Source organism: Metopolophium dirhodum, chromosome 1 (assembly GCF_019925205.1).
Source record: "Metopolophium dirhodum isolate CAU chromosome 1, ASM1992520v1, whole genome shotgun sequence".
Taxonomy (NCBI): Eukaryota; Metazoa; Arthropoda; class Insecta; order Hemiptera; family Aphididae; genus Metopolophium; species Metopolophium dirhodum.
Window position 1 is genome coordinate 107096302 of NC_083560.1, and position 17193 is coordinate 107113494.

Below are 17193 nucleotides of genomic sequence, written 5' to 3' on the forward strand. Positions count from 1 at the left end.
AAAATGTAAAAAAAAAAATTGATTATTATTATCATGTAAAATTTAGTATCCTTGTTTATTTTTGATGGATATTTGATTGTGATCGATATTTTTGTTTTTTTTAATTCAAAGCTTAACATACCTACAATATCATATTATCTTTAATAAATGTATAAATTAAACCAGATCATTATTGCAAAATGTTTACGCATGTAAATTCGGTGCAAATAGGCTGCCGGAAAAACATATCTTTTTTATTTTGGCGGAAATGGGCTGTACCTAAAACGAATTTTTTTTTGGCACGAATGGGCAATTGAGTACATAGGTCACTGTAATGGATGTGTTAAATTTTATTTAATTTGAATAATAATAATCATTAATCATTGCAAACGAAAAACGAATCTAAATGGAGAGGCGGAAACAGTCATTGATTATCATATGTTACCCAATTATATACATATAAAACATTGCTATTAAGATGACGTGATGCCCGCATGTGTTGTCTCCGTCTTACAAGTGCGTAACATAGAACATTTTACGCTCGGCAGAACACGTGTAGCTCCGTTAGTTTAAAAATTAGACCGAATTGACCTCTTATAAAATAAAGAGATAGGATTATTATCTAGGCAACCTCATTGGCTTTTTACTATTTTTTTTAATTTTAACGCGAGTTATGACAATTTTAAAACTGTAAATTGTTTTAACATCTTAAAATACACTTAACTCGCTTTAAAATTAAAATATATTAAAAATCCCACGAGGTTACCTAGATAATAATATTACCTTAAGATTTTATAATTTTTAAACTAACAGAGCTACACGTGTTCTGCCGAGCGTAGAATTTGCAATGTTTCGCACTTGTAAGACGGAGACAACACATTCGGGTATCACGTCTTCTTAACATAGTAATTTATTTTAGTAGGTAATAGCTATTAGCTATAGTATATTGAGATAGGCTATAGAAATTAAAGGCAACAGCATAAAATTAATTTAAATAATTTAAAAATGTGATAGTGTATATAAATCAAAATAAATATAGATAGATACGTCATGCGTAAAAGATTCAAATCTTTGAATTACATTAAAATAACAAAAATTGTTGACATCAAAATATTTAAAAAATTATACCATGTGTAGAGAATTATAATACACTTATATAGTTATAGGTATCTATCATGGTTATTGGTAATTGAATTACAACAAAATATGAACATCGTTTGATTTTGATGAGAAAATCGTTAGATTACGCGTAAATATTAGTGGAATGATTAAGTTCAGCTTTTTTTTTTAAAAATATAGTAATAACAACTTGTATTAAATTTTTAAATCTTATACATATAAAAAGAAACATTATTATGAATTTTTAACTACAAAATATTTTTTTCAATTTCTATATGAACTTCATCAAAATACTAACTCTAAACGTTTATAAAAATTCAAAAAAATAAACATACTAGGTACAAACCTTCATAATTGGATCTTTAATTTTGGTATGCTATATACTTTCGAATTTTGATATCGCTTCCAGAGAAAGTTTAAATTAAACAACAATTTTTAAATTAAGAATCCAAAAATTGGTCAAAAAAATTAGTTTATAATGAAAAAAACACTAAAACATTTTATGAAGCACCTATATATAAGAATTTTGATTGCAGTGAACAATTTCAAAATGCTCTCTCCCCCCCCCCCCCCCCCCGTTAATCAAATCTCTGTTGGAGGTCGACGGGCCCTTGATCTGACCGCTAATTCAGTCTAGCCTCTTGGACACAGAATATATATACTTAAATGTAATGTTGAAAACAAAATTTTATATAATAGTGTATACGTTTTGTACATAAGTACATAAGTATATAGTTTACCTAAAGCTATTAACTATAATATTGTGTACATAAATATCAAATGTGCGTAAAAGTAGTTATTTTAGGTACATCTAATAAACTATATACGACATTTGAGTATGTATTTAATACCTATATATTATAACGTTTCCTGTTTACATCGTTTTTATATTATTTTGAATATCTACAAAGGAAGTCCTATGCGATTTCAACGGAACTAATCTGGCTTTCTTCTTCTCTGCCGGGATTATCAATTGGGCGAGAAACAGCAATAAGGCACTGCCACCGGAATCGAATAATAAATTAATAGAAAAATACATTTATTGTAATTTTTTAACCATTGAATAATGGCATCAGTATTTAGTATGGACTGTGGATGATAATATGTGCCACAATAAAATATTACATATTTTGATGTATTTACAATTAATAACTATCAAACAAGAACACGTCTTATTATGATTTTTATGCGACCTTTGATACACGCGCATACAGATAACTGTTAAGGTTAAGCAAATAAACGGATGTTGGGATGCCTGTTATTAAAAAATAAAAATACGTCTTGTATTATATTTATTTAATTATTATAATTATTTATTTAAATTTAAATTTTTTAACATTATACAAATATTTAAGATGGAAATAATTAAATGTAAATAAGTACTCAATCTATGGTTAAAAGTCGTATTTTTATTTCGTCAATTGGATTTTTTATTAAACTATGGCATAAAATGAAAACGAAACAAATAATTTAAATATTTTATAAATATTTCAATCTTAGGTTTAGGTATAATATGCTGTGGTACAACAGAACAGCTGCGTGCCTCCTGCAATCTGTAAAACATAATAATATTATATTAATATATATTATTGAACATTTGTATATATAGCCATATTTAATTTACAATATCGTCAGACGCTAAAAGATAACCTTTTGGCCCAACCTACTGCTTTGACCTTAAGTTATAGAATAAACAGAGAATGTGTTCCTAATAATATACATAAAATATAATAGCTGGTACCTATCCGGGAATATTAGGAAAAAAAAGTCAGAAATTAATATTACTTAAATTAGTTGTTATATTATATTGTATAGGTACTAGGTAGGTAGGTATTATTATTAATTTATTATGCATTTACCATTTTAATAATTCATAGCTATTATCAGATAATTTTATTATTCTGTTAAAATTATAGCTCGTAAAAAACTACCTATTAAAAACTATTTTTAAATTATTTATTGTTTTTTAAAAATATGTTATTGATAATCGCTCTGTATAGGTTACCTACTGAAAATATGTTTATCGTGCATGACGATGGAAATCATTAAGCAACTTATTTACATTAAGTTTGAATTAACAAAGCATAATATTCATATTAAACCAAACTCAAATATTGTACCTAGTTATTAGGATTAGGTACTTATTTATTTTATATTCTGAGCGGAGTGATGAATGTATTGATTTTGCAATGAATGTGTTTTTTTTTATTATTGTCTGTCATCATATTATGGGGCAGATAAAATGCTTAGAATTTCTACTTCAGCATCTTTTCTGGTAGGAAAGTGTAAATAGTTGGAACTTTGGGGCCTTGATGGGTCAAAAGTAAATGAACAAAAAACGAACATTTTTAAATTAAGGAAAACGGAGATTTTTAATAAGCCAAATCTGTTTTAACAAAATCGATTTAGTTTTTTTGTTCTAACTCAAAAACTATAAATAACTATAGATAGGTACTTTCAATTTTTACCAATGTTTATTATACAATTTTCAAAATAATTTGATTCTTATTGAGTTATTTATGTGGCCATGTGAAATTTTCAATTTTTTAAAGTTCTTTTCAAATTATTGTCAATAAATAATTATTCACACGGTCAAAAAACATAAAAGGTTGAACATAAATCTACAATAATGTTTTAATAATTTCGTCAAAATCATGAAAATTTGTAATTATATTTATAACCTTTTACGAAATATGCAACAATTTTATAGTTTCTAAGCGCAGCGATAGTTGTATTGATTTTGGAATGACGTGTTTGTTTTTTTGTGTATCTATGTCAGTAACTTTTCTGGTGAGAAAATTAATTAGATGGATCATTGGAGAGATTAAAATTTAAGAGAGTAAAATATTTCATCTACCTAATAGGTAGGTACATAATATGTTGACTTTTTTATTACATAAAAATCTGCGCTCTGATGTTGATATACAAGTATATCATGCATGTACCTACATGCAGTCAAAAGAATTTTCAATGGGGGCAATGGCCCTTTGTGCTCCCCTCCCCAGCAGACTCCCTTGATTATACTGTTACCAACAAATCTAAACTATAGGACGTATATAAACACAGTTTTTTTTTATAGATATTTTAAGTTCAAATTTGGACGAATTTAGATAGATATTTAAACAAAGAATAACGTTTTTAGTTATTTTGTTGTAATATGAAATTATTATTCGCGTTTATCGTTATTTTGTATTAGCACATTAGCTTATTGTACTTACACATTTTTAATGAATTCAATACCTATATATAATCTGAATAATATGAAGTCCATAGGTAATCGTGAAAACGTTTTTAACTCTTTCGTATAGTAAGTATATAAATAAGGTGTCTGGATTTAATGGAAAATGTTCAAAGCACAAACAGTCTAGTGCCATATATTTTTTTAAACATTTTCAACCATGAAAGTTAAAATAGGGTGTCTGGGCCCAAAATCCTCCCTCGGGTACGCCCATATGACTTATGAATTGTTTGGTGGTATTTTTAAGTTATTACAACAACCATATAAGTATAAACAAAGATTAAATAGACCATAGAAACTACCTACCAGTATACTGGTAATATATTACCATATAAGTTACCTACGTTATTTTATTACCAACCAATAAAAATACGTGAATACGTCATTATCTATTTGATTAATTATTATTACCTACATTAAGTATCAAGTATGTATAAAACTATCAAAACTAATTAAACTTATACCTACCTAAATATAATAAATAATACATTTGTGCTGTTTCTATCAATTATTAATTAATTTGAACAATGTATTAAGTAGGTAGGTCCCTATTTGTGATCTAATAAATTGGAATAAAAAACATTAAAATAAAATTGTGTGCAGGTATGTTAAGGGGATTCCATACCGTGATTTTCTGTTTTTGTCTAACACACGCGCGACATAGGGTTTTAGACGGATTCTTTGCCAAACATATCAATTGATCTAATGATAAGTGATAAGAATTCTGAAAAATGATTTGAATTTGTCGTCAAGTCTACTTGAAACTTTCCCACAATTTTGATTTTTTGATTTTAGCTTCTCCAAAAATTGAAACACAAAAATGTTTAAATACTCTTTTTTAATATGACGTTTTCTGGAATTTGTGTTTTAATTAATTTTTATAATTATATTTATATCGACTAATAATGTAACATCAGTCATCAGTAATTATAATTACAATAATAGATTAATAATTTATTTACATATAATAAACTAAAATAATCATTATGATTTATGAGTAGGATTTTAGTACCGTGGACTGTGGATCAGTCTAGCATACGAGAGGTCACTCAAGTAACATATCTTATAGGTGTGTTCGTAAACCACTAAATTAATTTCATATTTTCAAAACGAAACAATGTATTTACCACAAAAACTTGGACAAAAATATAATTCGTTATTGTTTTAATGTTTTAGATACTGAGCGGAGCTATGAATGTATTGATTAATGATTTTACAATATGTGTTTTTTATTTTTTTGTGTCTGTCATAACCGTTTGGGGCTGCTTCGATTTTCTCCAACAGTATATTGTTTGATGGGAAAGTGAATCTAGTTGATGCTGCATTTTGCAGGAGGTCAAAATTTAAAATTCCCAATAGTTTTCAAAAGTGCCGGGAAAAACAGAATAAAAATTAAGGTAAAACGAGAAGCTTGGAAATTTAATACAAGGCTAATAATATATTGTTACAATGCCATTTGAAAAATGTTAAAAATCCATATTCACAATTTTTTGATAGGCATTTAAAGTTCAAATCTTTTCAAAATACGTAAATATCATGAAAATGTGCAAAATTATTTAGGGGTAGAAATTTATAAAAACTTTTCTTTTTAAATGTAAGATTTAAAAATGTAATACAAGATTAGTAATATAAGTTTGTCTACCTTTATCAAAAAAAAAAATGTCTACAAGAAAGTCAAATTAAATTTTTATGAGCGTTTGAAGTTCATATTTGTACAAGATTAGAGATTCACTCGATTATGTACCGATATTCTTATTTTGTTGTAATTCAAAAACAAATAACTTTAAATACATTAAAATTTGACTGAATGATTTTATATTAATTTTCTATGCACCATACTAAAATTTTGAAAATATTTTGACTTGTTTTGAGCTGTTTGCAGACAATTTTTTAGTTTTTTTTCTATAAATATCAATAAAATTTTATTTGTTGGGGGTCAAAAAGCGTGAAAAATTAATACAAAGCTCCTAATATATTTAAATTATAGTAGGTAGTTGAATAATAATAAAAATACATAGGCTCAGTTTTTTTTATGAGCATTTAAAGATCAAATTTTGACAAAATGTATCAAATTTAAAATTTAATATTTATTTTGTAGTTAAAAACGTATTAACTATTGAATGTTGAACTTTTATAGCTGAGAGTTAAAAATTTTAAATAAAGTCCCAAATAAATAGGTTAAATATAAATTACTTTATCCACAATAATATCATCAAATATACTTATTAATATCCAGGGGCGTAATTTCAATGAGAAATCTGAGAACTGGGGGTGCTAAAGCCCTTACCTATTTTATTTAATGTTATTTTATGGTTATGGAAATCAGCTTAAAATGTAAAATTACATGAACAAATTAAAAAAAATTGGGGTGCTAAGCACACCGAAGCCCCCCTAAAATTGCGACACCATCTTGCCCACCTTTTTTTATACTGATTAAAATTCAGTAGGTAGGTACCTAATATTTACTTGGAAAGGTTATTCCAATATATATTGGTTGGAAATTTGGGTACCTATGTTATTAATGTCAATTTTCTAATAACGCAAATTTAAGTATAAAATTATAAATCAACCCACTCTCGCACCCACGTGTGATAATATTGTCTCCGTCTTACGTGCTTACTAGTACCATAACACATACACATTTGCATCCATTTGTGCTGTTAGCTTTAATATTAGAACAAATTTACCTAGGTATTATGAAACTTATACTGATTAACCTAAAAACATAATCTTGGATCGAACATTTACATATTAAGCTGAGCGAATTAGCATGAATGTATGAGTTTTACTATGAGAAGTGGCGTCATTTGGAGGGCGGCAGGGTGTGCATTTCCCCCCCACCCTTGTCGTTAGCTCATAGACTGATTAACCTAAGAACGTCATCTTGGATTGCATGTTTACATATTGAGCTGAGTGAATGAGCATGAATGACGTATTAGTTTTACCATGAGCAGTGCCCAGTGGTGTCATTTGGGAGGGGGGAAGGTGGAGATTTGCCCTCCCCCCCATATCATTAGCGAGCGGCTGTCAGACCGGGTATGTGCTAGTTTTGGGCCTTCATATAGTAGCTAATAAGTAATGCGTTTAGGTATTCCCCTACATATTATTAATTATTCAGTCATTTATTTTCTTTAAAAAAATGGGTTATTTATACCTATGATAGTAACAAAGATTATCTCAGATAACCGTGATGGTAACTAGTAAGTATAAAATTATATAAGAAAGCTATATTTGTTTTGAAATAAAATTGCGATTGTACTGTAATGTAATGTGATTATTAGCGACCGGTTTTTTCTAGTGTTATTATGAGTCGGTCAAAAATGTTGCCCCTCTCCCTAATCTAAAAAACTGAAATGACACCACTGCAATTTTCTTAATTTGTTGTAATTCAAAAATAAATCACTGTAAATACATGCAAATTTAACTGAACGTTTTATTTTCAATACACCATACAGTTTTGAAAATATTTTGACTCATTTTAAGCTGTTTACAAACAATTTCAAATTTCAATTTTTTTAGTTTTTTTTTAATAAATGTCATTAAAATTGTATTTGTTGGGTTAAAAATTAATACAAGGCTTATATATTGTTACAATAGTAGTTGAATATTAAAAATACATAGGCACAACTTTTTTTTATAAGCATTTAATGTTCAATTTTTGACAACATTTTTCAAATTTTAAATTTAAAATGATTTGTAGTAAAAAGTTTATTAAATATTCAACTTTTATAGCAAGGTTCCACATTAGTAGGCTATTCCGTAACCAAAAATCTCAAAAATATAAAAACACAGTACTTTTTTAGTTATTTTATGTTCGAATTTGGACGAAATTACATATTAAATAACCAACATTATACAATATTTTCAAAATATTAAGACTAATTTTAACCCACAAAATTAAAATAATTGAAATAACATACTTTTTACTATAATATTAATCAAAATAATTTATTTTAAATATAAGGATTAAGGAATTAAAGAATGAGGATAATATACACTTTTATCATTATTCTTAATTATTTTTGTTTTATTGTCAAATAAAATAATTAAAAAAAAAACACAATATTTTTATAACTAACTTTTATCGGTTTGTAATTAATTAACAATTTCATATTGATCATATGTTGTCCAGCAATTAATCAATACCAACATATTTATTAATTAGCTAGTAACATGTAGGTCCTATCATTAGAATATATTTTTATGAGGTACAATGCTTACCAAAAATTAAATCATCACCTATTTATTATAATTATTAAAACAACTAAATTTCATACAGTAGCAACAGTTTAAAAATTAAAAAAAAATAAATATGTTTCTAAAACAAATATTATAAAATCTATTACATCAAGTATGAATGTTAAAATTAAAAAAAAAATTCCATACCAAAAAAAAAAAAATTAATTTAATTAATATAATATGTAATTGGTTGTGTGAATAAAATAAAATCAGTCATAGAAAAGTGAAAACGCAGTTGACAGCACTATCTGAAAAACACATTAAAAAAAATTAAATTATTAAAATCAAATCAAGTGGGTATAAATTATTTACATAAAAATTAATTGATGTTTAAATGTAATTTGTAGGTAGTAGGTGAATGGTCTAATATTGTAATATTATTTACAGAGGACAGTATTTGACTAAAACAAAATATCAAGATACAATTGATATTATGATTTATAATTATAATAGAGATGCTTTGACTAAAATGTATATTAAAAAATGATACCAGTGTTACAGCTAGTTTATAGCTTTTAAACAATTTAATGCATTCTTAAAATTGGTCTCTAACACTTAAGGCCTAAAGAGTTATAAATTATGAGTTATAATTAACACTATTACCTAAAGTGCCTAAATTTACTTTTAGTTGTTGTAATGCAATATAGGGTGTAACAGGAATACCTGACAAAAGAAATAACTTTTGTTCTAATTATTTTATTTTTTCATATAATTTACAGACACAATTGCGCTACATGTATAAAATAACATTTTTTATTTTTTAATATTGAAAATAAAATATTTTAAATCTGGTTATTAAAAAATTATGATTGTAAAAACATTTATTTAAGTCATGTAGTTTACTATTAAAATATTTTTGAAATCTCACTATTTTTGTTAAATAAAGTTAAACAAGTCGTAAGACATTTAAAACTCAAAAAGTATAAACTTTTTTTAAAAATTTTATGAGAATTTTTAGATAGGTACTTGTTAAAGATTAATATTTATTTTTTTTTAAAGTTATTACTTTTAAAATTAATGAGCCTTACTTAAAAAAATTTTATATTTTAATAAATCATATTAAATAAACCACTTTATTTAGATAAATGTTTTTACAATCAAAAGTTTTCTAAAAACCAGATTTACAATTTTTTTATTTTCAGTATTATGAAATAAAAATAAAAAATGTTATATCATACACAAATCAATACGTTCTATAGAAAAAACAAAATATTATTGATTTGAACAAAAGTTATTTCAATTGTCCGGTCTTCTCGTTACATCCTACAAAATGTTTATTAAATATTATAGTCAAATGAGCTATGTCAATATTACAAAAAATGTTATGACTATAGACACATTATATTTAAAATCCAGGAACAATGAAAAGCATATACAATTTTGTGTTAACATTTTTGATAAACTAGAAAAAATAATTACTCTTAGTATAATAATATGTTATAACAATGTCTTACTACATTATTGAGGTAAACTAATTCGATCATTAGTAACGTAAATTACGGACAACACCTTCCCGAAACAAACTTTTGTTTGGACGTTTGTATGTATCAATAACTCCATATGACCGTGTTGTTTTCTCGGACTTTGTTTGAGTTTTACTAAAAACCGGAGTTCGGACAGTAGATGTAATGTTATGTACTTGTTTTTCAAAATCCATTTCTAATGATTTAATTTCCTTTAAACAATGAAATTAAACTGTTCAGTCTTAGTTATTTTTATTTTATAATAGGTAAAAGTTATATTATCTATACCTAACATCTTTCGAGCAAAATACTATAAACAAGCACCTTTTTTTTAAAGACTTTACCATAAATTGTTTTTATCAAATTTTGAAAATTTTGAACTAATCCTAATTATAATATATCATCATTAATTCTATTCATAAGAACACATGAAAATAATATTAGTTGAACAAAATATATAAAAAAAAAGAGCAACAGAATGATGAAAAATTGAAGTAAATAATTATTTTAAATCAAGAAAGGAAAAAATTCCTATGCATGCATACATTTTTGAAAATTATATTTCTATATTTATGAAAATTATTGCCTTGAAAAAAAAGAGCATAATTCAGTTTTTTTTCAAGAAAAATTAAAAATTATTTAAATACCAATACTATATATTTTACAGATTTACATGTTAGATATGCCAGTCCTGTTATTGGTTGTTGCATATTTGAAAAATTATCTAATAATTAATTCTAATACATTGATGCAGATCGGCTATTAGCGTTCAAATTTAATTATAAAATCAAAAGAGGATAATATTTTGGAAGAATATAACTTAAGTAACCTATCTGTTTTTAAATATATAATAATTAATATTAATTTTACCTTTTTAAACAGCTGTATTTTTTTTGTCATACCTACATAGTGACTTTTATAATAATGTAGCTACATTATTATAAAAGACGGACATGTCATAATCTCTAAAATATTGTTTACTTTAAATGGTAATTTTTATTCTAAAATAATTATTAAACGAGTTACCTACTGTTCTCCATATGTAGGTATATTTTAAGACTAACAACTTGGGGGATGGTATTTTTAAAATGTTGTAGACAACAATTTAATTATACTTTAGTCATAAACTTAGATAATATGGACTGGAAACGATGTGGCTGGTGGTAAGGGGGGGGGGGGGTCCGGTCCGGTTTCGTATGGATTTTGTGTGGAAGGGGAAATTGACAGACAACCTGGTGGTGAATTATTATAATTATTATTTTGTCATAGAGATTTGCATAAATAAATAAGAGATTAAATATATGTTTAGGACTATGGGAATTAGGTGCCAGAACAATAAAAGTTACTTAGATGGCACAGTAGCCCCCCAATTTCTTCGTCTACTGAATGTACGTATGCTACGTAGAGCCACCAATACGAGTATTGTTTTCAGTCCAAATAATTATCTTAGTTCATGATTTTAGCATTGAATATGATATTAATTACCTGCGTAATGGAATCTATGTCTTTTATAAGCCTCCCTGTGTATTTGATCTTTTGTTTATCATTGTAATGTCCCCAAGATTTGGCATATGCTTCTAAAATGTTAATTTTCTCAATTTCAATTTGTTTGTTTTCAATTTCCATTTGATTACATTTGAGCTGATACTCGGCCAATTCATTTTCAAGATGACACAAATCTGTTTTCAACTGTCTGTTATATTTGTCGTGACTGAAGGAACAAAAAATCAAAACATCATAGTATAAACAATCAATACAATAAAAGATATTTAACTTACATGAGAAATTAAAAATATTAATAACTAACCCAACCTAACCCAACAGTCATTTAATATTATTTAGTCAAGTACCTACATATTTTAAATATATTTGAATCAATTCTCAAATTAATTTACACTATGTTGTTTGTATATACTTCTTATATACCTATTCACAATTATTATAAAGGTCATCTAAATAAAACAAAAAAATTAATTTACCTGTGGTATTCTATTTGAAGATCTTCTAATTCTTGATCAATATCTTGAGCTCTTTGAGTTTGCATAACTATTTCTTGACTAGTATCCATTTCATCCCAATGTTGTTGAATCATCGATTCATTTTGATTTAATAATTCTTCTTTTTTCTCCACAACTTCGATTTCTGTCATAGCCTTTAGTTCAAGCTCCTTCCTATTATTTTCCATTTCATCAAGTTGTAACTTCAAACCAATTTTCTGCATGTTGAGTGAAATGATTTTATTTGTCAGGTATTGATGTTTCTGGAACAAATCCTTCACTAATTCCCACAAGCCAATCATATTCTCTAAATTATGTTCACCATCCTGAGTGATTTTCAACAAACCGATATTTTCAACGGCAGAATTACAGTCAAGTGGTACATTGAATAGGAAATTTTGTAGATTGTAAATGGTGTGTTTTATTGTACCATTAAAATCTTTCTCATTCATTAATGCGTAAGACAGCTCTCTGATAGTAGCTTTCTCAATGACACTAATACATTTGTCACAACCAGATTTGAGCTGTTTGACTGCTTTAACTAACAGACAATCTTCTTCCAAATTGATTAAACATGAATGTAGTTTATCCTGATTAGATTTAAAAACGGATATTTTATCCAAAACACAACTGACTAACATCATACTTTTATAAAGTACATTTGGAGCATGTTCTTCACAAAACTGTTGCATGGTGTCACGCTTCCACTTGGTTTCGTTAAGCGCCATCGTAAGCGAGTTAATAATTTTCAATTTTTCCGAATTGTACAGTTGCAAGTTTTCAATCTTGACTGTTTTCAAGTCAATATTTTCTTCCAGCTGTACAACTTGACTTAGTAAACTGTCAACAACCTCTTGGAAATATTTTCTTTCTACTAATATGTTTTCACTAATGAGCTCCATGTTTTCTTCTAACGTAATCTCTTTGTTTTTAAAATATTGGAAGCCATTTAAACAAATGAATCTTGAATCACTAAAAAACAACCATTATAAGTGAAAAGGACTTGCTTGATAAACCATTTAATGATTTCTATAAATATAATAATACACTTAACAAACCTTAAAGAACACTGTGTCTTTATGGAACCAAATGATAATCGTTTTAGTTCCGGTGTTAAGGTTAGCTTTTTTCTTCCCGAAATCTAAAACAAATTAATATAAATATATAGAGTATTTAATTTTTAATTATTTATAAATTCATTGATTATATGATTTTTTTAATGTGCTGAAGCAATTAATAATTACTAGTTATACAGTTAGTTATATATTTTTAAATACAATTTAAATACCTATTAAAAAATATATAATCATGTCTCATTTTATAATTAATTAATAACTTAAGTATTAGTGCTCAAACATTTTAATAGATACTATTTTTGGATTAAGTTAATTCTTATGCATAGATATTAAATATATTTCACATGAAGTAACTCAAAGTAGGTAATCCAATTACTTTTCGTTTTTCTTATAAGTTAAACACATTTCATGTTTTATATTTTTTATATTATGTAGATCAGGCGTGTCCAACTCAAAGTATTAACAGGGCCAAATATATTGAATAGTTTACTAAGCCACACATAACAATTTATCCAGTGGCGTACATAGGAATTAATTTCGGGGGAGGGGGGGATTATAAAAAAAAACGTATTTAATTATTATTATAAATTAACTTTATTAATAATAAATTATAAAAACTAGAATATTATATAAATTAAATTAAAGCAAAAAATCTAATTTTCAAGGCAGGTTTGCAAAATTATTAATCACTTCTTCAGTGTCTTGAAATATTGCGATGAATTGACATAAGGGTTAAATCCTGTTAGTCGATTTTCACTTGTACTTTTTCTCAAGTACAACTTCAATCTTTTTAACATTGAAAATGATCTTTCTGATGATGCTGTTGATACCGGTAAAGTTACTAATATTGACATCAAGCACCATATATTTGGAAAAAAATCGACGGATACTTTATTAAAAGTATCAATAGCAGGCTTTGGACACTCATTCTGAGGAACTTTTTTCCAGTTTTCTATTCATACTTTTAATTCTGATTCAAATGTATTGTAACTGGGTAAAACATGTTTATAAAAGTCTATACATTTTTAATAATCATTATAACTAGATTTAAATTTGTTGAGGAGATTTGGTAATACAGAAATAATTTCATCGACGACGGTCCATCATTATCTTAATTACCTATTTCATATAAATTAAGTGAACAACTATTTTTATTTATACGCCACACCTGGAATTTTCATTTTTGTTTTATCCCGTATTGCCATGTTGGGTTTTAGTCAATACATTGATTAAATAAATTTGTATGAGTACCGTACCAACAAAAAAATATGGAGGGGGGATATATATTTATTATATTATATTATTTTTTTTTTATGGGCCACTAAATCATGTTTAAGGGACCATTATTGATTGATTCATTAAATGTTTAGTGATTGTTCATGCAACCCGGAATTAGTATTACAATTTTAATAGTTATTAAACTACATATAAGACACCTTGTTAGATTCTGAGCGGAGCCAGGAAGCTAGTAGTTTTACAATGGTGTTTATTATTTTTTTTTTTATATCCTGTACAAAATTTCTACTAGAAGAAGTGCTTTGATTTCAACATATTATAGTACCTTATCTTTTAGTCAATTGGATCAAAATGGTACTTTAGAGAGGACATTTTTCGATTTTCTCAATAGTTATTTAATGCCACAGGAAAAGCTACTGACAAATTACGAAAAACCGCTTTAAATGGGATTTGTTTATCACTGTAGCAACAAATAAAAAATTATAACATTATAATATTAATTCTACTTAAAGGCTATAATAAATAGTAAAAATTTAAAAAATCCAGATTGATAAACCATCTCCGCTCAGAATCGCTTTTCTCATACAATGATATTATATCATTGAATTCAAGTTTAATACAATCCATTATACATTGTCCCACTTGTAACCTACTGTACAGCAGAGCAACATCCACTTACCCGCTTTTTTAAATTTTAAAACCTTAGCTGTAAAAAATTTAACATTTTATACATTTTAGATTCTGGGCGGAGCGATGATTGTATTGATTTTACAATGTGTATTTTTTTTTGTATCTGTCATCACCGTTTGGGGCAGTAAAACTGCTTCGATTATCTTCAACAGTATCTTGTTTGGTGGAAAAGTGAATCTAATTGGTGCATTTGGGAGATAAAAATTTAAAATTCCCAATAGTTTTCAAAAGCACTGGGAAAAACAGAATAACAAACAGGAATTTTTACATAAGATAGGTTTTTGGTTTTTGGTGTAACTCTAAAAAAATGACTGTAAATACATGACATTTTCACTGGTGTTTATATTCAAATTTTCTACACGATAACATATTGAAAATATTTTAACTTATTTTGAGCTGTTTGTGGACATTTTGAGTTTTCAATTTTTTTTCTTTAATTGTCAATTACATTTATTTGTTGGGTAAAAAAGCGTGAAAATTTAATACAAGACTCCTGATATATTGTTACAGTAGCAGTTACAAAAAAAAAAAAAAATAATACAGGCACATAAAGTGAAACTTTGGGTTCTTCGATTTATCAGGGTTCCCTATAATGTAGTTAGTGTTTACTCAAAGGACAAACAATAACAATTTTTTTTTCACATTATACTTTTTTAATTATTAGCTCGATTATTAGTTATATAAAATATTATAAACAACATCTACATATAACTTAAAAGGAGATGTTATACAATAATTATATCCTATAAAAAGCACTTGTTAAAAGCATTATAATAAATATGCACGATATATAAATATGAACGATTTTACCTTGTTGTTTTTACCGGGCGGCCGACACGAAATATCATTCTCGATCGCCGTCGTTGTGTTGCTGCAATCGTTGAAAACCGACGCTACCGTGGGGTTATTCACAGTCGACATTGTTTTATATTAATGTTATGTTAATTTGTATCGCGTACTTTTCTCAACGATTGAGAACAAAAATCGAAAAAATAAAATAGATTTATCGGAATAATATTATTAAGAATAATGAGTGTATTACATTCGATCGATTTTATTCCGTCAGAAACGTATTAGGTAGGTATATAATATAATAACATATTATATTGTCTGATTGAGTAAGCGTGGATTATTTTTCAACGGGTGGACTACAACGAGTAATAAATAAATAATAATTATCAATATAATAATATTATGTATACAATATATTATATATGTATATAATATAATAAATATATATATATAATATATGCACCTAAATACCTAGTTGAATAATAATAATATGTTTTTGATGAAACTCAAATCGACTAACTCATATGCACGGCGATTTTCGGTTATTCACTGTCAAAACGGTCCGCGGCGAAAGTAATATTTGTATAATCGGTAATAATACTAAGCAAGCTGTATTGCTGTTGAGGTTGGTGTGCGGAGGAGAGGCGACCCAACGATGTTCGTTAATAATTTATAATAATAATGACGTTATGGAAACCCCACGCTGCCACACGCAATCACCTAATATTAGATACGAGTGCAGGTGGACAGATTGTGAGATTACCAGCGACGGCGGCGGCGATAATATTGGTATAATAAATAAATAAATAATACCTATAATAATAATCCACGAGTCGACGAGACGTGAAAACCGTTTATCGTCGTCACTGATCGTCATCGCTGAACGCAGTTGCGGACGATGGAAGACGGGTGACGGTTTACGGTTTTCAGGCGCAAATAGGCAACTAAATTTACGGAGGTTTGAGCAGTTGACCCATAGTAGCAATCCGCAGGGGCGTCAAGGGTACCGCCAACTCTAGATCTAACACCACAAATCCAATACCCGTGATTATAGTACAACATTTATCATAATAATGATATAACTGTTAGTTCTTATACAAATTCGCCCAACATTTTCAAAATGTTTTGACTTGTTTTCAGCTTTTTACAGACATTTTCAGTTTCCGATTTATTTAGTTTTTTATTCTATAAATATCAATAGAATTTTACTTGTTGGGTAAAAAAGCTTGACAATTTAATAGAAGGCTCTTAATATATTGTTTTAAAGTCAGATGAAACTTATTAAAAATACAGTCACAATTTTTTTTTATAAGAATTTAAAGTTCAAATATTGACAAAATACGTAAAATTCACGAAAATGTGGA

At 27.0% G+C, this 17193-nt stretch overlaps 1 protein-coding gene across 3 annotated transcripts; it reads right to left on the bottom strand.

The window, feature by feature from the left end:
* Positions 1-8420: 8420 nt before the first annotated feature.
* On the bottom strand, positions 8421-16485 carry LOC132934971 (uncharacterized). Of its 3 annotated transcripts, XM_061001410.1 has the most exons (7): positions 16301-16485; positions 15848-16185; positions 13094-13176; positions 12018-13007; positions 11524-11749; positions 10030-10250; positions 8421-8823 (listed from the first exon to the last, which is right to left on the bottom strand). In XM_061001410.1, exons 2-6 carry the CDS (start codon positions 15956-15958, stop codon positions 10059-10061), a joined length of 1602 nt encoding a protein of 533 aa, XP_060857393.1. In that variant the 5' UTR covers positions 15959-16185; positions 16301-16485; the 3' UTR covers positions 8421-8823; positions 10030-10058. The 3 variants fall into 3 exon arrangements, with proteins under 3 accessions (XP_060857393.1, XP_060857392.1, XP_060857394.1); XM_061001409.1 differs by having other exon boundaries at positions 15848-16485; XM_061001411.1 differs by lacking the exon at positions 10030-10250 and having other exon boundaries at positions 15848-16485.
* Positions 16486-17193: the final 708 nt, after the last annotated feature.